We start from the raw sequence: 22,391 nt of genomic DNA on the forward strand, positions 1-22,391 counted from the left end.
CTGCGGTCAAATTTAAATTCATAACTTCTTGACTTCAAGTGCAGTGTTCTACAAACTACACCATATAGCTAGCCTCTGAAGTCTATTCCAAGGATGAGATTATGTGATTTTGAGAGATAGAGCATAGAAAACAGTACAGTTAAGTGAATTTAGGACTGGTAGAATGACCATATTCAAAGAATAATCAGAAATGAATAATTATCAGCTTGAAGCAAGATATCCATTAAACTGTCTCAATTACTTCTTCTTGACTTAATGCAGTCTAACAATTTTTTCATGTTTTAGATCATAGGATGGATGACATGCTTACTAAATAAAACCAGAAGGGATAACAGAGTCAAGACTTAAAAAGATCTTGACGAGCTATGACATTGAAGCAAATCTCAGTAAGCTTCAATTAAATAGGGACAAATGTCAACTACTGTGTTCGAGTTAAAAAATCAACCCTAAGGATTTGATAGTCATGCTATATTCTGCCCCATTTGGGCTACATCTAGAGCACTAAATTCATTTCCAGACTGTTCACAAGATAACTGAAAATGTAAAACTGGAGGTTAAGAAAGAGGTCAAGACTAGATGTAGAGATCTGGGATTCAGCTACTTAGTGATGTTACTTGAATCCATGCGATTACTGAGGAAGAGAATTCAGGAAGACAAGTGGGCTGAAAATAAAGCCCTGTGGGACTCTCAGCAAAAGACACTGAGGACCAAGAAGGCTGAAAGCAGTAAAAGAGGAAAGACAAGTCTCAAAGATGGCAAAATTGAGAAAATTTGCAGGAGAGAATGGTAAAAAGTGTCAAAAAGTTTAAGATAGGTCAGAGTAGTTATGGATAGAACAGAGGAAAAGTTTTGACAGCTTTGAGATTCCAGAATCCTGGAAATATTGGAGAGGGAAATCTCAGTAGAGTTTGAGGGCCAGATGCCGCTAGAGTGCAAAAGACTGAGAAATTAATGGATAGTGAAGAAACAGATGCAGACAGTTTTGAGAATTTTTTCTAAAAGCTTGACAATGAAATAAGAGAAAAGATACAATACTTTGAGAGGATATGAGGTTAAAGTAAAAATTTATTAAGGATAGGGGAGATTTTAGAATGTGTATAGGCAAAGGAGAAGTACCTTAGGGAGATTGAAAATAAAAGCTAGAATGATGGAGAGAGAGTACTCCTGAAGGATAAAGGAGGGCATGGGAATCAAGAGCACAAGTGGAAGGACTGGCCTTGGCAAAGAGAAGGGCCACCTCCTCATCAAATATTTCAACAACGGAGGGAAGGCTAGGTGGAGAATCAGGAAAGGTTTTGAGTTATGAAGCAATGGAGATGAAGGAACTCATAACAGGAGTCCTCCATTCTCTAAACAAAGTGGAAATTTGCTAAGATAAAGGGGGTCAGGAATAGCATTGAGAGAGAAGAGCAGATGGAATAGCCATTGAAAGAAGTAAGATTGATTACCAGGAAAAGAAGAGTAAAAAAACTGCCTTGCAGTATTGAGGGCCTGCTGGAGAAGGAAATGGCAAATTACTCCAGCATCTTTGCCAAGAAAATCCCAAATGGGGTCATGAAGAGTCACACATGACTAAAAAACAACAGAACAACAATAACTGAGGGCCCAGATGAAATTATGTCACAAATTTGGCATAAACATCAAGGTGACATTGTTGTGACCTTTTCCATCAGCATTCAGTGGAAGAACAGGAGTACAAATGATGAGGATACACTGAGGACAGAATCTGAGATAAGATGAATGACGACAAAAGAGGGGGAAAGGGATTCAAATACAGATGGTGATGTATAGTTGACCTGCACAAAATGTGGTCACAAATGAAGTAAGTCAAATGAATCCAGAGTAGGAGTTAGGGAATGAGATAACAGGGAGAGCAGAAACACTAGATACCACAGATAAGACAAAGGGAACATTTAGGAAGAGTAAGGTAGAAAGGGTGGAAGCATACACAGAACCCCACAGACTGAGAGTGGAATTTCAGACTGGAATGTATGAAGACAGCAATCATTGGGAGTTCTAAAATGTGTGATATTGTCACATAGCATGTCTTATGCAGGGTCCAAAGGGAGAAAGGATTCTCTGCAGATAATGAGGTCTCTGAAGTGTTTCTATTTGTAAATGATATTATGGCGTTTTAATCACAAGCTCAAGAACAATACAAAGTCTCTTTGATGATGTCATGGCTACTCAAAATATACTGGCCTAATAATCTTAATAATCCATAACGGATTGGGCCAGAGGTATAAAAATGAATGAAAAATGTCTATTGATCATAATGACAAGCAGTTGAATGGCTAGTCCAAAGAATTACTAATTATATCAGTACATATCTCTAGGGCAAACAAGGACAATAATTGAATGAATGTGGACTATCATACTTTTATGAATTCTAACCTGCTTCCTTACAATACAAATATATATATGTTTCTATACCAATTTGGGGGGGAGAGAAGTGGGGAAGGGAGATGGAGGGAAGATGTGGGGGATACATTTCTGGTTATGTTGTGAGTCTTAGAACCTCATAGTATCTAAATAATCAAAATACCCTAAAAGGCAATGGAAAGATGCATGATGGGGATAAGTTAGTTGTAGTCTATTTCCAATGATGATCTATGTGGAAAAAGTGGCTTAAGGAGAATCATTCTAGAAATGAGTAAATGGAAAAAAAGGTTGCCCATTTGTATAATGGGAACAAGGGTAACTCGTGGATAACCTGAGTAGTGAAGCTGGTAGCCCTGAATGCAAAAATACAAGAGGAAGGTTTTCTGTATATTGTCAATAACAGCAACAGCAACCAAAAAAATACACAGAAAACAGTTCAGAAGTAGACACAAAAGGAAATGGTATGTTTTTTTATAAAAGCAAATTTACACTACAAAAGCAAATGGGATGCTTTTGCTCCTATGTTGTTAAAGGTGATATATGTTTTCAAATAAAATATAATGGAAGTTTGCCGAGTAATGGATAATCCTTATTCTTTGTATATCCAAATGTTGGTTTTTGTTGATATTGATGTTGCTAGATTATTTTAAATTAACAAAACAAAAAACAGAAACCTTTTTCTAAGACAAGGAAATATGAGAGGAGATACAGGTATAAACAAAGTGAAAGAGGAGAAAACATGAGGGAATTCATGCTAGACAGCCCTAGATCTTACCCACAGGCCTGGGGCCCTTTGAAGAAGTCTATGTCCAAAATTCTAAAGGCGCTGGTCCATGGCTGACAAACTGAGTTGTTGCTTACTTCTTTCTGCATAACCATTAATCACTCACCTAGACAAGTGCTTCTTGGGAATTCTTCCTCTGACATCCACGGTGCATTTCCTCTTTCCAATTGGGAGATCATATCTGGTTTAGAAACTCGAAGTCCTGCTCATGGGGTAGAAGTGGGAAAATGTTGTGGACAGATAGCCATCTCAGAATGCAAACCTATACCCTTTCTCTTAAGTGAGAAGAGTATAGATGATAGTATCAAAAACCTCTGAATGCTTCTCTATATTTATTTCCTAGAAAGTATGGAGAGATGGTCAAAGTTAATTGGGGTTCAGAAAGAAATATTATCTGACCTCCTCTATGCCAAACTAGGATCCATTCTGGAATATTAGAGAATCCCTGGCCTTGGTAAATAGAAAGCAAGTAACGTGTAACCTCAGGGCCAGGACAATAAAAATTGCCAATCTTTAGTTGCATGAAGCAAAGCTATTTCATCTGAGAATAGGAGGAAGAAATACTTTTGGCCATAATGAATTTAGAAGATATTCCAGAATCCATGTATTCTTGAATATTACCAAATATTTTAACTTGGGTAAACACTTTAGACACCCAAAAGACTTTTAGGGAAAAAAATGTGAACCAATGGATAGGTTCTCAGTCAGAAGAAAGCTATCCTTACCAATGGACACAAGGTTCCCATAGTTCTCCAACATCACATCCCTGTACAAGTCCCTCTGAGAAGGATCTAGTTGCCCCCATTCTTCCCGAGTGAAGTTCACAGCTACATCCTTGAATGTCACTGATTCCTGAAACAACAAATACACTCTAACTCAGTCAACAACTATCACTATCTCACACAGGCCCATCATGAAACACAGAATTAAAAGGATGTCTATGGAGTGGTTCTGACAGCTCTGAAGGTTGTGAATATCGCATATCAATTTGTTGCGTTGTTGTTGTGTCTGTCCTTTGTTTTCAAAGAGGACCAGGATATCAGAGAAATGATGACATGACCTGCACTTGACTTTGTTTGGAGTGAGGGAAGGCTGTGCAAGGTCACCAGCCTTATTTTCTCCTCCTGAGTCATCACCATATCAAGTATTTATTAGAGAAAACACTATTGTATATACAGCACTTTGTATCAGACACTACAGCAAGGAAGTAGTTTTATTTTTAATCACTAAAGTATTTCCTGACAAATCAACTCTCAAAATGAGGCTCAAGTGAATCATATACTTTAATCTGAAACTTCCAGAATCAGATTTGATTCATATTCAATGAAGATTTATTATCTAATTTACTATGTACAAAGAAACAGTCATGAATTCTTGTAAGTTCAATTCTACTAGAAGCAAAACAGCATGCACAAGAGGCAGATAAAAGAAATGTACAAAGAATATTTGAGTAGGAAAAGGATGTCAACACTGAGAAGAAACAAGCAAGGTTAGGCAAAGGAGACAGAATCTAAAATGAGCCCTAAAATGCTGAAATGATAAGGAATGCATACCAGAAATATGGAAGAGCTAAAGTGAAAGCAACAATTGAGTATGAGAATTCAAGGAAGAGTGAGAAGTCCAATCTTATTGGAATGTGGAGTGAGAAAAGGGGAATACTACAAAACTAGGCTGGAAACATTATACTAGAGTGGAGAGCTATCACTAGGTCAGAATGACCAGAGTTTTGTACAAGGATGTCAAATTTAAAGGACACCAGCAACACCTGCAACCATTTATCAAAAGAGAAACAACAAACTTTGGCATCTAGTGGGTAAGGATGATAAATTACAATGGAAAGTTATAATCTGACAGGCCAGGGAAAGTTCCTTGAGCTCCAGCATCAACCTAAAATCAATGTTTCAGAATCTTTGCCATGTTTCCCATCTATCCTTCTCACCCACACCTAAGGGCATGCTTTGTATAGCTTGCCTTGGATGCAAAGATTCCTGGTTACAGCTCTAGTGGAGGCAGATTGTTGCTGGCCTCAAATACTAGCCAAGAACTTTTATTATATCATGAGGCAAAAGTGATCCTTAAAACTATTTTGGCAATGATGTGAAATATGTACTATAGAAAGGAAAGTATATTAATTATTAAGTTTGTTAAAGTTCACAAAAGAAAAGTTAACAATAATGATACAAGAATAGACAAAATATAATAATAGTGGCAGAAATCAACACTTCCAATCAACCAATAAACATTTATTAAGACCCTTCTCTGTTCTAGGCATTGTGCTAAGTGCCAGGAATACAGATACAAAAGTTAAAGAGTTCCTGTACACAAAAAGAAAGTTTACCTTCCATTACTGAAACGCAGTATGTTCGCAGATAACTACATCCAAGGTACATATTAAACAAATACATGTGAACTAGGAGGTTGGGTGTGTCAGCACAGTGGGGGATGTGGGGGAGGGGGGTGAAGGAGAACAAATGGGGAAATTGGGAAAAAGCTCTCAAAGGAGATAACTACTGACCTTCACCTTAAAAGGAGGTGAGCACATCAAGAAGTAGAAGTGAGGAGTGAGCATTCCCACATGAGACACGGTTTGTACAAAGCCTCAGTGGCTAAAGACAGAAGGTTGTGTGCTTCCCTGGTTCATAATGCAAATCATGCCCCCAACTGTGGATATAAATCAAGGCTGTCTTGGACCCTCCTCTTCTTTATCTATATTCTCTTACTATGTGACCTCAATATCTCCCCATGGTTTCTAGAAGTGAACACAACATTCCAGATAAGGTCTGATAAGACTCCAGTGGGACTACCACCTCCTTATTCCTAGAAGCTCCTTAATGCAGTTCAAGCTCTCCGTAACTATTCTAACTGCTGCTAGTCTAGTTAATCACACTTCTGATTCATAATAAGCTTATAATCTACTATAACCTCCTTATTTATGAGGCTAGACCGAGAGACTCTCTCAACTGCTTGGCTAAAACCTACGTAAACTCTATCCACAGCACTCTCTTGATCATCATCTTCAGAAGTACAAGGAAGAAAATGAGGCCTGTTTTGGATTACATATTGTTCATGAAGTCATGCTTATTCTTGGTGAACACTGCTTCTCTTTCTAAATAATCATTTCCTTAATAATTCAATCTATCATTTTCCAAAGGGTCAAGGTAAAGATATCTGCCTATAATTTGGAGACTCTACTCTCTTCCTTTTTTGGAAAACTGAGATAAAACATCCTCTAGCCATACAGTATCTTTCTTGCTTTCCCTAACTTTTTAAAGATCTTGATAATGGCTCAGAAATCATATTTGCTAATGCAATCAGTACAACGAAAAGCAGTTTAGATGGTTCATATGAGAAGAACTCACTGAAAAGCTGGGTGCTCTCTTACTAGCTTCTCACTTATCTAGTGTTTCAAGTCAGCAAGTCATCCACAAGCATGTATTAAGCACTTACAATATGCCAGGTACTGTATTAAGCACTGGGGATACAAAAAAAGGCAACCCCTACTCTGCCATGGTTGTTGTTGTTGTTCAGCTGTGTCTGACTCTTTATGATCTCATTTTGGGGTTTTCTTAATAAAGATACTGGAGTGGTTTACCATGCCCTTCTCCAGCTCTTCTTGCATCTGAAGAACTGAGGCAAACAGGGCTATGTGACTTGCCCAGGCTCACACAGTAAGTAAGTTTTTGAGGTCACACATTTGAACTAACTATTTGAAATTCCTGATTCCAAGCCCAGTGCTCTATCCACTATGCCACCTAGCTGCCAAATTCCTACTCTACAGTAGCTCAAAATCTAAGGGGAGGGAGGGGTCAGAAATATACAAAGTACGGTTGATTAAAATATATTAACGAATAACTTAGTGGTAATCTCAAAGGGAAGATAGTAGCAGTAAGGGGGAAAGGCTTCTTGCAGAAGATGGGATTTTAGCTGGGATACAAAGAAGTCAAGGAAGTTCGAAGGCAGGGTGAAGAGGGACAGTACGGGAAAGTCAGTGAAAACACATGGTCAAAAGTTGGAGTGTCTTGTGTAAGGAACAACAAGGTGGCTAGTGTCATTGCATTACAGTATGTAGAGGTAAAGTATAAAAAGATTGGAAAGGTAAGAAGGACTATATATAGGCTAAGAGAGTTTTAATAAAGGTTTTTATATTTGATCCTGGTAGCACCAATGGAGTTTACACAACAGGGGAGTGATATGGTCAGCTTTTTGCTTTAGAAAGATCACTCTGACATCTGACTGGAGGACGACTGGAATGAAAGGAGACTTTAGACAAAGAAACCAATCCACAAGCTCTCACAATAGTCCAGGTATGAGGTGATGAAAGCCTGTACCAGGATGGTGCTGGCATAGAGGAGGGGGCATATGACAGAAGTTACAAAGACAGCACTGACAGGACATAGAGTAACAGGTTGGACTATGGTGCTGTGAAAGAGTGAGGATTCTAGGGTGCCATCTAGGTTGTAAAGATAACTAGACTGCAAACCTGGATGGCCTCAACAGTAACAGACCTGAATTCAAATCTGTCCTCAGACACTTACTAGCAGTGTGAGCCTGCTTCAGTTTCCTTATCTGTAAAATAGAGGTAATAAAAGCACCTACCTCCGAGAGTTTTAGTGAAGATCAAATGAGATTATTGTAAAGCATTAGCCACAGTGCTTGGCACACAGTAAGCACTATATAGATATTCACTATTATTATTATTATCATGTAAGTTAGGAAGAAAGGTGGGTTTGAGGGGGAAAGACAAGAAGTTCAGTTTGTTGAGCTTTGGACTTCTGTGGGCCATCCAATTCAAGATGTCCACAAGGTAATTTGAAGGCAACATAGTACTTCAGGAGAGACATTAGGCTTAAATAACCTGATCGAAGAACCATGTGCATCAAGATGATTTCAATTCCCCAGTAACCATTTTAGCTCTCCCTCTTCCACAGTCTGAGCCTTTCTAGAGGGAAGCAGTAGCATTTGAACTAGGCCTTGAAAAAGACACAATCCTTGTGGGTTTGCCCAGCTGACAATAGGTACTTGTGGGTCAGGATGAAAAAGAATCAATGCTTCAAATGAAGAAATACTCACCAATGTACAAGTTTTTGAAGCCGACAGCTTCATGATACACACATGTGTCTAAAGCACAGGCCAGGGCCATGTAGTAACAGCACAACCTCCATTCCTTTGACATAATAGCAAAGGTTAGTGGCTCAATCTTTACCTTCATCTGAGATGTTAAGGAAGAAAAATGTAAAGAAAAAAACGAATAACAGCCTGAGGTTGTCTCATCCTCAGGGCAGGAGAATCACCAGCACTGACACAAGAAATTGTCAAAGACACTTAAACCTAAAAAAATGTAAAAGTTTGGAAAGAACTTAGAAATCCATTAGTCCACCCTTGTCACTACACAAAGGGACCAGGCCTGTCTTCAGGCAGTCTAATGTTACACAAGCTTTCTTGGTTGTAACATAATACTGCTGCTTTACATGGAGCTTTCAATCCTCTAGCAAACCCCAGGACCTTTTCAAACTGTTGTTCAACTACGCCTCCCCCATCTTGTATTTCTGAAGCTGGTTTTTAGAAACTTGAAATGTATATCTCACCTTATGGCTAGGAAGACATTATCTTGTTGCTAGCTATTTCAGTTGTGTCCTACTCTTTTGTGACCCTAGTTAGGGTTTCCTTGGCAGAGATACTAGAATGGTTTGCCATTTCCTTTTCCAGCTCATTTTACAGATGAGGAAAGTGAGTCAAACAAGGTCAAGCGACCTGTCCAGACTCAAACAGCAGGAGGCCAACATAGATCTCAGCAAAGGGTTTCAGTCTCTTCAATTTCTTTCTAGTCTCCCTAGCTGAGCCACTGTCTAAAGCAAATTTCTCCACCTTTTTCCCAAGAACAACAGGAGGGACTCAGTCCAGTGCTCTTGCTCTGCTCACAGAGGTAAACTACATATAGTATTCCCCTAATTGACCAGTCTAGAAACTGTCAAAGATCAAATAATCTGTATGATTTGCTCTTCGTGAAATTACACTGGCTACTTATGATCATCATTTCCTTTTTACAAATCATCTTTCTAACACAATATTGGAAACTTTTGCCAAGACAGAAGTCAAGCTCACTATCTACAATTCTCCTTTTTTAATGAAAATTGATGGGGTTTAGGAGGCGCAGGAGGGGGCTGCCATTCTTCAAAGATGAGGAATACTTTCTTGACAATCTTTCAAAGATAATTGATAGTGGCTTCTCTGCCATTTCTTTCAGTATCACAGTTCATTTGAGCCTGGTGACATAAATTTAGCAAGGGTAAAACAGATTCTCTTCTACTATCTCTTTCAGGGATTTTGCCTTACTTATCTTAGGTATCATTTCCCTACAGTCACTTTTTGTTCTAAGAAGGAAAACCTCTATTTACAGTGAAATTTTCTCTTATCTGTTCCCATCTATCACTACACCTTAATAGAAACCTAGCCCTCTCTAATCACACCCTGCCCCTGTCACCTACAGACTTCTGATACCAATGTCTCATTCTTCTCACTCCTCTAATACAATAATAGTACAAGAAGAGTCCAAGTAAACTTGCACAAGGCAAGAGCTCACAAGCAATATGACACTCTCAAGGTCTCTCTGAAGAACTGGAGTATGGATTGTGAGACAGAGCTTCAGGACAGGACAACCCAGCATGGCATGCCCACATCAAAGAAAGTGATGTGCTCTACAAGCACAGCAGAATCACAGTAGCACAGAGACACAAGATGCTTAAATCCAGAGACATCTCCATCCAAAATGTTCAAACAGATTATTTCTGTGGTAGAACCTTCTGAGCTCCTGGTAACTGATCATACAGTCTGATACACTGTACATCATGATGTCATTGGTCCTCATTGGGTACAACAGACAGACAATAAGAGTGATCATCTTCCTATTTGCTCCTCAGTAATAGTTTCAAACCACTAATCTATTAACCTCTTTCCATTCTTTCCAAAAACAAGTTTGGTTTTGTTTTTTCCCCTAAGTATGTGCCATCTTCTTTCTAATTAATACCCTTTCCAAATCCCAATATTACCCAGCACCACCCAGGAATCACTTCTGACTTGCTAGCTGACTAGCACCCATTTCACATTTGGCTTCTCTGTTCTGCACTCCTCCTATCATCCTATTGGTTTCAATAGCCATGTTGATGATTCATTTTCCTTTACAATTCCCTAATTTCTGCTACTTTCACAGTTCTCTCTAGCAATACGGCAAATACATGTACATTATCACCACCGGGCACTGAGTCACTTCCAAGACCTCATACTTGGTAGTACAAATTTCTAACCACAACCTCTGTACTTATCTTACTTTGTCTCTTCACTGGGTGATTAAATGACTTACTCAAGAATCGCAGACAGGATCACAAGTTCAGAGCTGGAAGATATTTAGGGGCCATTTAAGCTAATCCCTTTGTCTTAATGATGAGGAATTAAGGCTGAAGAGGTTAAGAGAGTGCTCAGGGCCATACAGCTAGTAAGCATCATTAAGTAAGGTTTAAACCCAGGTCTTCCTGACTCCAAGTTCAGCACTCTAGACCCTGTACTACATTGCCTCTACATCACACAAGTAATAAGCTACAGAGAATTATAATGGCCAGAGCTGGGCATGAGGAGCTGCAGCTAGGAAATAGCTTGGGAAATTTAAGAGTTCAGCCTATAGCTAGGCAGAAGAAAAATGTTAAATAGGGAACAGCTAATAAAGCTCTGAACTCAGAGACCAAAGGAGGTCAGAAGACATAGGACCATGAGTCTGTGATTCAGGGATAAATGAAGGATTAGAAAATGGTCATAAAAAGCAAAAGCCCTGAGGCAAAAGGCAGACATTCTAAGGACCAGGTTCAAGTGGAAGAAGTAGAGACCTAGAAAAACTGCCTTGGTTTCACCCAAGGCCCAGAGCTAGAGTCTTCAAAGAACCTGTCGAATACTGTAAGATATCTTTGTAAATGCTTTTTCAAAGGAGAAAGCGGTAGAGTAAAAACTTGTTGTCCTAGGCATCCTAGTACAGTGGAGAAGAGCACAGAGAATCTGGGTTCACATCCGCTTCAAAAACTTACTTCCTGTGTGACATCTAAACCAATCAGGGCCCTGCTTTCTTCACCGGTAACATGAGAGGGTTGGACTAGATGACCTCACAAGGCCCTTCCAGCTCTAGACCCATAATCTTATGATCAATGTCTTTTGGACTCTCCAAAATAAAATATGTCTATCATTCAAGACCTTCAGTCATATGGTCTCACCTACACATAAAATTTTATCTCCACTATTCTAAATATAAATTCTCCATTCCAGACAAATCAAACTCGTCACTGGCTCCTAGAAACCATACACACAGTTTCTACTTAGAGGTAGCTAGGTAACACCCTTTTTAGAGCACTGGGCCTGGAGTCAGGAAGACCTCAGTTCAATTCCAGCCTTAGGCACATAACAGCTTCAAGACCCTAGACAAGTCACTTAACCTCTGCTTCAGTTTCCTCAATTGTAAAATGGGGATAATAACAGCACCTACCTCACAGCATTTCTGTGAGAATCAAATGAGATACTATTTGTATGGTACTTTGTACAGTGCTAGGCAAGCAGTAGATGATATATCAGTGCTTATTCCCTTCTTTTCCCTTCCTCCTTCCAAGTCTTTGTTTATGTTTCTGTCTGAGATGCCATCCCCTACATTTCCCAACCATAACTCTCAACTCATTGATAAACCAATGAACAGACATGAATTAAGGCCCTACCATATGTTAAGCATTGGGCTAGGAAGACCCTACCACATGTTAAGCACTAGGCTAGGAAGGCCCTACCATATGGTAAGCACTGAGCTAGGAAGGCCCTACCATATGTTTAAGCACTGGACTAGGAAGGCCCAACCATATGTTAAGCACTGGGCTAGGTAGGGTCCAGGAATACAAAGAATCAAACAACTTCTACTCCAAAGGAGCTTAAATTTTAAGGCAGGAGACAAGTACATAAATAAGTATGTAGAAGAAGAATATCAAGAGGATGAATACCAAATAGCTAAATACAAGGAAGTCTGGAAAGAAGGATACTAGCAGTTGAGGAGATAACAGCAAAGGTTTCATGTAAAAAGTGGTATTTGAGCCAACTCTTGAAAAAACTGAGGGATTCTATGAGCCTGAAGTTAAGGGGAAACAAGTTTCAGGCACAAGGGATGGCCAGCACAAAGAAATTAAGATAGGAAATAGAGGGTTGTATATGAGGAACCAAGAAAAGGTCAGTCTGGTTGCATCATAGAATGGAAAAGGAAAAAATATCTAATGAGACTGGAAAAGGAGGTTGAAGTCAGGCTGTGAAGGGCCTTAAAGGCTAAGGAGAGAGGTTGATATTTAATCCTAAAGACAATAGGGGGCCAATGGAATCTAATGAGTAGAAATAGGGTCATATATGTTTTAAGAAAAATGACTTAGGAAGTAGTGTGGGGGATGGAATGGCATGGGAAAAGATCTGCAAGAGTCAGTTAGGAGGTCACAGCAATAGTCTAGGTGAGTTAATGAGAAGCTGAACCAAGATGGTGGCTGCATGAGCAGAGAAAAGGGATCAGCATCAAGAAATGATATGGAAATAGGAACATTAAGAACTAAGAATGAACTGGATACACAGGACCAGGTAAAGTAAGGATAATGGTAGAGTTGAGGATAATGCCAAAATCATGAACCTGAAAGACTAGAAAAATTGTGATACCTGAGCAGAAACAGAGAAGTCTGGAAGAGCAGAATATTTGTGGGGAAAGAGAACAATTTCCATTTTGGACATGCTATGTTTGAGATGTCACTGAGATATTCAGTTTGAAATGTTCGATCCAGTCAATCTAAATACTACTACCTTTGGGAAGCCTTCCCTGATCACTATCTCCCACAAGGACCTCCTCCTTTCTCTAACCTCAACTAGTATCTGTGCCATATGTCTCAGCAGTGGTGTAGTGGGAGACATGGTAGAGACATGCCCTCTTATATCATTATTACCTAAACTTTTCAAGTACAAGAAACGGTATTCCTTGTGTGTGTCCGTTTATGTATATATTGCCTCCCACTGTGACTACTTAAGGACAGGAATCAGATCTAATACTTGAACTCACAGCATTTAATTCAGTACTAAGTCCATATTGGACTAAATGTGTGGAGAAAGGACAATGAGAGAAACCAGTAGTTAAGTGGTAGGAATCCCTCATAGAGGGAATACTATGGTACTGTGAAAAACCACTACAATAGGAAGCAAGAGACAGAAGTTCAAGTCCCAAATCTCAAAGTGTGAACATAAATAAGCTATTTTACTTCTATCTCTCAATTTTCTTATGAGTTAAACTGAGATTAGACTACAACCTCCCTACATTCCTTTCCAACTCTTAATACTCTCTGAATTCCATCCTTAAGAATAGGAAGTCTTCCATGGGAGAATAACTGAGGCTCTGATTCCCAGAGAGGACTTGAATGAATAAAAAAGATCAAGGACAAATGAAAAATGTATCAATCTAACTGCATATGTATAATCTATACAAAATTGCTTGCCTTCTCAAGGAAGGGTGAAGGAGTAGAGGGAAAATGAAAGCTAAAATTTGTTATTACACATAATTGGGGAAAAATAAAATATAAAAATTGTTTTAAAAAGAATGAAAAGTGTATCAATACTTCGATAAATGAGATAGTATTTAGAAGGAAAATCTACTCACCTGGGATCTAGCTGAAAGTAGAACAGAAGTCATTTCCAGCTCCTTCTTTTCCTCTTCTATACTATCTTGGGGAAAGGTAGAGTTCTGAGACAGCAGTTGAGTTCTGAGCTAGGAGAGAACAAAAACGTCATGAAAGAATTCAGTCTTGCCTTTTAACTCCCAAACTCACTAGAATGATGTTCTCTAATCCTAGCAAGGTCTCAACAGAGCAAGTAGTCAAATATAAGCCAGTTACAAGCCCCCCTCTCTTATGATCAATGACAGAAGATCACAACATTAGTATCTGAGAAGATAAAACTGTCCCAGTGTTCATAACTGGCACCAAGTGACAGAGTCCAGATCTGTGAATTTGAATTTACAGGATAAATACACACCATGGGTCCTGTGTGCTCCGTGAAATCAAGTTTGCAACTCAATCCAGTGTGTAAATGATAGAAAATAGCATCATGAAAGAGTTGGCCTGTTGGACAGTCAAATGTGATGCTTACACTTCTGAGTCTACTGATATACAGGAGGTGAAGAAGGCTCAAGTTGGTGTGAAAAAGGAATCAAACAATATCACAACTGAGATCAAATGACAACTCTAGGACTTCCAGTGTATCTGAATAACAGTATGAAAAGACCTGCCTTAGCCATTCTGGTCCAGCATGCTCTGGTCTCCAAAGAATAGGACATGGGAAAAGTTTAATTGTTCTGGGTCAGAGAAAGGAATAAAATAGAGGTAAGAAGTTGGGAAATTTGCACTGTGGTAATACAATGTAAAAGCACGTTGGTACAAATTTCACAGAATGAGGCATTAAGAGTTTCACAGCTACCAAGAATATACAGCTTTGCCATGAGACCCTAAACAAGTCATTTGGTCTGCCTGAACCTCAATTTTCACATCTGCAAAAAGAGAAAGATGATACCTGCTTTATTTCATCAGCTTTTCCAAAGACCAAATGAGAGCAGACATGAAAGCATCACGAGAGGTGACAATAAAACTTAAGGGGAATGATAAAAACCTTTAGAAGAAGGTCTTACAAAGGAGTATCCCTGCTATTTCCCAAGGTACAAACATCCAATGAGTGTTTTCCTCACCCTGGTTTCTGCATATGGTTTTACATACAGAAAAACGAGAAGCCAAAAACTGGGTTGGAAACAGCCCCTACTATGGCGATGAACATTTTGGCTCCCTGAGTTCCCTAAACCCTAAACCAGAAAGACTTTCCTGTTCCTCAATTCATATGTCCCTAGGGATAGGGCACAGACCTGTGATTTCATTGGTATGGGGATCTCTCAGGTGAGGAACTTCCTCTCTTTGTACAGGTCAGCATTTTCTCTGCAAATTATTGTCTTAGAGAATTTACCTAGAGCACTGAAGGGTTAAGTGATTTGCCCAAGGTTACACAGCCAGTATGTGCTAGATAGCAAGATTAGAAGACAAGTCTTTCTGGCTGTAAGGTCTCCTCTCCATCTACCATGTCTTCAACTACACCACTAAAATAGGATAAATACCCTACTTCGAGGTCTAGAGGCAGAAGGCAGGGCAAGTATTCTTCACGTCCATGGTCCACAGGAAGTTCCCCTGGGCCTTAAAGTCTTTGTGGCAGGAAATGACAGGGTTGAGGAATCCACTGCCATCTAGACCAGCTCAAGTCTTCCCCCTATGGTTAGGTAAATTAGTAAGATGAATCTTTCCTATCAACCCAAAACCCATGATACAGGGCAAGAAAGCATAATTCGATATATTCATGGAGTTTCAGGATATGTATTCACTGTACATGATGTGGCAGATACAGCTATGTATGAACTAGCATGACCTCATCATGGTGAGCTGGTGGGAGAGATCTGACTGGAGGATAACATGGCCATCTATCATGAAGAAATTTGTTTTATATTCTAGAGATTCAGCACTCTAAATCAGCAAACCCCTCTCAGTAGAGGTTTGGCATGATCGAAACCATTTCTAATGATATTCAAAGGCCTTCTGTCAGATATTAACCAACAAACTCAAAGCAAATAGTTCTCTAAGGAGTTAATGCATCTACTCCTGCCAGAGATGTGAAATGGTATTTTGTACTTTGTAAAAACCTCAGGGTGTCAGTAATGTCACCAAGATGAGAACAGCTATTTCCCTCATTACTTCCTCTAGATCAGGCCTGAGCAACATATGGGCAAAGGATTTCTGGTGACCCTCAAAAAATGTAGTCACTATTGTGTCTGTCTTGTAAACTAGCTGTGTGCATAGTGTAACTTGACAGGTGGGCTGTGACTACGTACTTTCTCCTCTTTGTCATGTATCCTGCAGCAAGTACCATCTTCAGCCTATGTCTTGTTACCTTTACTTGGAAAGTGAACAGTTAAAAACCTATCTGCAACCCAAAGAAATTTAGCCTATTTTAATTTTGGCCCCTACCTACTGCCAATTGTGCAGATCTGCTCTGGATCTTCAAAACAACTAATTAATTAGATGCTCTGTATTTGGCAGAGAGCAAGTCCCAATAAATTCACTAAATCACTATGATAGCATCATTACATTATGTCCCTGTATCAGATTTAAGTTTAATCTGCTTCCTGAACTTCTCATCCACCTTTCTTCTATCCAAGTGGTATATACTATATTCCAATTACAGTATCACTCCTGCCTATGATTACGCTGAGATTAACTCGAATTTTAATTTCCCCACCCCAACTCCTTGAATTTATCAATAGGCAGACCATGTTTTAATATACAAAGCTACTCTGAAAAGTTGTGGCTAAATCATATTTCATGGAGAAAGGACTTAGGAATTTCAGTAGATGGCAAATTTAACAGCAGAACAAAAGGTTTTTTTTTTCACTGTCTCCACTTGGTATTTAATGCTCTCCATTTCTCTCTTGGGATATCTGGCTTTTTTTTTTTCTGCTTGGCCTTTACTTTCTCTTTGCTTCTTAAAGTTTCTTCTTAAAAAAGGAAAAACTACAACCTCATCTGGGTTTACACAAGAATAAAAAAAAAAAAAAAAAAGGAATGCATCTACAACTTGGACAGCATAGACAGAGATCAGTGTGGTGGTAAAAAGGAAAGGAAACTGGACCATCCCAGAGCCTAGATAGCAGCAGATTTGGGGAAGACAAACATTTGTGTTTGGCTTGGGAGGGGATGGAGGAGTAGAAGGACAAGGAAAGAGAATATGAAAAACTGAGTTAGTGCTAACACAGATGTCCCAGGAGGACTAAGCTCCATCACATGTCTTTGTCTCACAGTGGAAGGATAATGCTCCCCCTTCCCTTCCCACCCCTATTCCCTTCAAACACTTCTGTAATTCTTACCTTTCAATTCTAGCACTATAGTGAAGTCCTCTAGCGTTATTTTCTTCTTGCTGTTCAGGCTTTAGCAAAATCTTGTGTCTCCAGGAAGGATGAGTCAGTACTTCTTCTATCACAAGAAGTCCAGGATCTGCGCCTTCATCTCAATCTCTGCCCTGAAGCTCTGGTGAAAGGTCTCAGACCACATATTTCTACTAAGATTGATGCTTGCTCTCCAGAGTTGTGCTCTACCAACATCATGTCCCTGCAAATCAGTGACCTGGGATCAAAAATCAGGTCATTTTAGCTGGAGCAAAGTTTCACCCTAGAGCTCAAATCTGTGTTCCAAGAACGGAACCAATCTCTAGTAGTTTCTTTTTTTTTTTTTTAATTTTATTTTATTATTATTAATTTTTAATGTTTTACAATCACTGCCATAAAATTAAGATTTTATCCCCCCTACATATACCCCCCACTACCCCCTCCTTCCCCATGACAGCATACAATTCTGTATAGGTTCTACATATACTTTCCTATTGAGTACATTTTCACTATAGTCATGCTATGTAGTCGAACTAAAGCAAATGGAAGAAATCATATAACAAATCAAAACATGATACACAAAAACATACACATACACAAACATGATCTGCTACATTCTGCAAATGAATTCCATATTTCTTTCTCTGAGTGTGGAAGGCATTTTGCCTTAGAAAACCACCATTGGGATTTTTTTTTTTTTGTAATAAGTTCTTGCATTATTACGAAATTCCAAGTCTACCAGAAAAAACTCTCACACACTGTGGTCGTTGCTATGCACAAAGTTCTCGTGGTTCTGCTCCTTTCACTCAGCATCAGATCATATAAGTCCTTCCAGGCCTCTCTGAAGTCTTCTTGTTCATCATTTCTTATGGAACAATAGTACTCCATTACATTCATATACCATAATTTATTCAGCCATTCCCCAGTTGATGGGCATCCCCTTGACTTCCAGTTTTTGGCAACTACAAAGAGTGCTGCTATAAATAAATGCCTTAACCGTATATGTGTTGTAAAGGCCACTAGGACCTCTTCCATCCTTATCAAGGGGAGTGCTGACCTTCTCTCTTTTCATACAAAACTCTCTGGTAGTTTCTGAAACACCTGTGGCTCTTTCGCCAATATTAATGAATGAATTCCTATAACCTCTCAATATGCTTAACTATTCTAAGGATTTCTGATTCTACTGGTTTAGGACTCACTAAAAGAATGGAGATGGCATTCCTTCTACATTTTAGTTCTTCATGAAGTGCTATAGCTGAAAAGAGTCATCTAGCACCTCTGAATAAAGGCACAATGTCCCTTTAACAAAAGACACAGAGCCCATTATCCTGCCCATATCAGAAGTCTTTCTAGTTTGGTAGGATCTAGCACAAGTCACATGCTGCTGGTGTACCCCTCTAGACCACCACCCCCCCACCCCGGGCCCCACTGTCATGGCATAATGAGAACTTGAGCAGGATTACATTGAAAAATATAAAATGTATGCAAATATATATTTACAGATAAACACATATATGCTTATATGTGAATATATGTATACACACATACATATAGCTCCTACCAAAATAAAAACACCAAGTGTGAACTTGGAGGACAGCTTAACTACTAAGATTGAAGAGATTCTTCCCTGGAGTTTGGCAATAACACAATAGTATTTCTTTAGCCAAAGAAAATTATGAAGAAATATCTACTAAAATGTAGAGGGATTGTGCTCCAAATCAGCAGAGTATCTATCCAATGCCAGTGAAATCACAGATCTTTGTAAGCATCAAAGGAAGTATACACACAAACTTATTGTATTAGTAACATTAAGTGGCTGAGCTTCATAGCACAGACCTGAAGGAAGAAAGAAAAAAACAGAAGGCCAGCTGCAAAGAGAGGAAAAAACACTGTAAATTAGTAAAGTGATAAAGGGAAGGAGGAAGAGAATGAAATGTCCTAGAAAAAGAGTGAGGTTCTAAATAATAACAAAGTGGATCTCAAAGGGTAAAAGACAGTCAACAAACTTTAGCATTAGTGCTTACTATAAGCCAGGCACTATGCTAAGTGCTGGTGATAAAAAAAGACCAAAGCAGGGTCCCTGACCTCAAAGAGCACTATCATGAGCCTCAGATATCTGAACTGGCAACCTGAAACAAGATTTGAGAGGGAGGAGGGTAGAGGGAAGACAGGACAGGGGGCAAAGTACAGCTAAGTAAAGCAAACTCAATGTTGTGGCAGCCTCCCCAAAGTTATCCTTTCCTATTTATTTCTCCAGTCTTCTCAATAACCTCAGGCATAGAAACCTGAAATCCATGTCTTTGCCTCTTGATCTTCACCCCCAACTCTGAACTTCTTTCAAACATTGCTTTCCATATCACTCCTCTCTTTCCCCAAATCACTGCTCAAATGTACCTCCTAGCTGTGGGACCCTACACAGGTGAATAACCTTCTGAACTTCTACATGAGGGGTTTGGACTAGATCAGGGGTCTTAATGTTGAGTCCATTCACTTGTTTTTGTTTTGTTTTGTTTATCTTTTTGGACAAGTATTTCAATATAATTGGTTTCATTTGTAATTCTGTTATTTTGCTTTTAAAAATATTATTGGGACCCAATGCAACCAAGACTCATAGGGAGGCAGAAAATTGGGAAAGAATTTTTGTAGCTAGTGTCTGTGATAAAGGCCTCATTTCTAGAATATATAGAGAAGTGAGTCAAATGTACAAAAATACAAGTCATTCCCCAATTGACAAATGGTCAAAGAATACGAACAGGCAGTTTTCAGAGGAAGAAATTAAAGATATCTATAGTTATATGAAAAAATGCTCTAAATCACTATTGATTAGAGATGCAAATCAAAACAACTCTGAGGTACCACATCACACCTATCAGATTGGCTAACATGACAAAACAGGAAGATAACAAATGTTGGAGAGGATGTGGGAGAGTTGGAACACTAATTCATTGTTGGTGGAGCTGTGAGCTGACCCAACCATTTTGGAGAGCAATTTGGAACTACGCCCAAAGGGCTACAAAAATACGCATACCCTTTGACCAGCAATATCGCTTCTAGGACTGTATCCTCAAGAGATCGTAAAAATGGGAAAGGGTCTCACATGTACAAAAATATTTACAGCAGCACTCTTTGTGGTGGCCAAAAACTGGAAATCAAGGGGATGCCCATCAATTGGGGAATAGCTGAATAAATTATGGTATATGAATGTAATGGAATACTATTGTGCTATAAGAAATGATGAACAGGAAGACTTCAGAGAGTCCTGGAAAGACTTATATGATCTGATGCTGAGCAAAAGGAGCAGAACCAGGAGAACTTTGTGCACAGAAATGACCACAGTGTGTGAGAGTTTTTTCTGGTAGACTTGGAACTTCATTGCAATGCAAGGACTTAAAAAAATTCCCAAAGGTCTTTTAAGGCAAAATGCCTTCCACATCCAGAGAAAGAACTATAGAATTCAAGCACAGAATGTAGCAGATCATTTTGTTGTGTGTGTATTACATTTCAGTTTGTTATATGACTTCTCCCATTCATTTTAATTCCTCTACACAGCATGGCTATAATGAAAATATATTTAATAGGAATGTATGTGTAGAACCTATATAAAATTGTATGCCATCATGGGGAGGGAGGGAGGAAGTAGGGGAGAGGGAAGGAAAATAATCTAAGTTATATGGTAGTGATTGTAGAACACTGAAAATAAATAAAATTAATTAAAATTTAAAAACATATATATTATTGGGGAAGAGGGGGCTGAGTCAAGATGGCAGAGTAAAAGCAGGGACTGCCCTAACCTCTTCCCCAACGCCCTCCAAATACCTATAAAAAATGATTCTAAACAAATTCTAGATCTACAGAACCCACAAAACAACAGAGTGAAACAAGTTCCCATCCCAAGACAACCTGGAAAGGTGACAAAAAGGGTCTTTCGCACCAGGCAGGGAGTGGAGCGCAGTCTGGAGTGGGCCCCCACTAGCACAGACAGGCCAGAGTAGGCATCAGGGAACTGAATCATTGGTAACTGTGGCAATTTCCACACTTCTCAACCCATAGGCACCAAAAAGGTCAGTTGAAAAACTCTATGGGACCTGAGTGAAGGAGGATTATGTGGTCTGGCCACCAGGTCTGGCCCCAGTCCCAGGGTGGTGGGGGTAGTGGCAGCAGTGGTGACAGCAGCAACAAAAGAGGCTGCTGTCAGAGCTCTAGGCCTACCCACTGTGGAGGATAGAAGAGCTGATGCAAAATCCATGAAGCCTGGGACAATACACCCACTGGAAGCACAGTCCTGCCTTGACAAAGACTTACAAAGTCAAGGGTTTGGCTGGGAAGATGAGCAAACATCATAAAATAACTCAGACCATAGAACCTCAGTTTGGTAACAAGGAAGATCAGGGCACACATCCAGAAGAAGACAGTAGAATCAAAGCTCCTACCTCAAAAACCTCAAAGAGGAATATGAATTGGGCTCAGGCAACGGAAGAGCTCAAAAAGGATTTTGAAAATCAAGTAAGAGAAGCAGAGGAAAAATTGGGAAGAGAAATGAGAATGATGCAAGAAAATCATGAAAATCCAGTCAATAACTTGCTAAAGAAGACCCTCACAAAAGAAAATATTGAAGAAAATAAGACCTTAAAAAATAGACTAACCCAAATGGCAAAAGAAGTCAAAAAAGTCAATGAGGAAAAGAATGCCTTAAAGCAGAATTGGCCAAATGGAAAAGGAGGTCCAAAAACACACTGAAGAAAATAATTTCCTCAAAATTAGAATGGAGCAAATGGAAACTAATGACTTTATGAGAAATCAAGAAATTATAAAACAGAACCAAAAGAATGAAAAAATAGAAGACAACGTAAAATATCTCATGGGAAAAATCACTGACCTGGAAAATAGATCCAGGAGAGATCATTTAAAAATTAGTGGACTACCTGAAAGCCATGATCAAAACAAGAGCCTAGACATCATCTTCCAAGAAATTATCAAGGAAAATTACCCTGATATTCTAGAACCAGAGGGTAAAACAGAAATTGAAATAATCCACCAATCACCTCTGGAAAGAGGTCCTAAAAGGAAAACTCCTAGGAATACTGTAGTCAAATTTCAGAGTTCCCAGGTCAAGGAGACAATATTGCAAGCAGCCAAGAGAGAAACAATTCAAGTATTGTGGAAATACAAGCAGAATAACATAAGATCTAGCAGCTTCTACAGTAAGGGATTAGAGGGTTT

General features: G+C 39.1%; 1 protein-coding gene and 1 pseudogene across 1 annotated transcript in view; both read right to left on the reverse strand.

The window, feature by feature from the left end:
* Positions 1–22,391, reverse strand: part of LOC140504778 (uncharacterized) — a 38,540-nt gene that overhangs the window by 14,132 nt on the left and 2,017 nt on the right. Inside the window, exons 2-5 of the mRNA XM_072610107.1 lie at positions 17,154–17,394; positions 13,860–13,967; positions 3,892–4,018; positions 3,273–3,368 (exon numbers count right to left, since the gene is read on the reverse strand). Coding sequence (XP_072466208.1) covers positions 3,273–3,368; positions 3,892–4,018; positions 13,860–13,892 — 256 coding nt within the window. The 5' untranslated portion in view covers positions 13,893–13,967; positions 17,154–17,394. The remainder of the gene's footprint in view (positions 1–3,272; positions 3,369–3,891; positions 4,019–13,859; positions 13,968–17,153; positions 17,395–22,391) is intronic.
* LOC140509416 (U6atac minor spliceosomal RNA) lies at positions 18,138–18,250 on the reverse strand (annotated as a pseudogene).

The sequence above is a fragment of the Notamacropus eugenii genome, chromosome 5, assembly GCF_028372415.1.
Source record: "Notamacropus eugenii isolate mMacEug1 chromosome 5, mMacEug1.pri_v2, whole genome shotgun sequence".
NCBI classification, from domain to species: Eukaryota; Metazoa; Chordata; class Mammalia; order Diprotodontia; family Macropodidae; genus Notamacropus; species Notamacropus eugenii.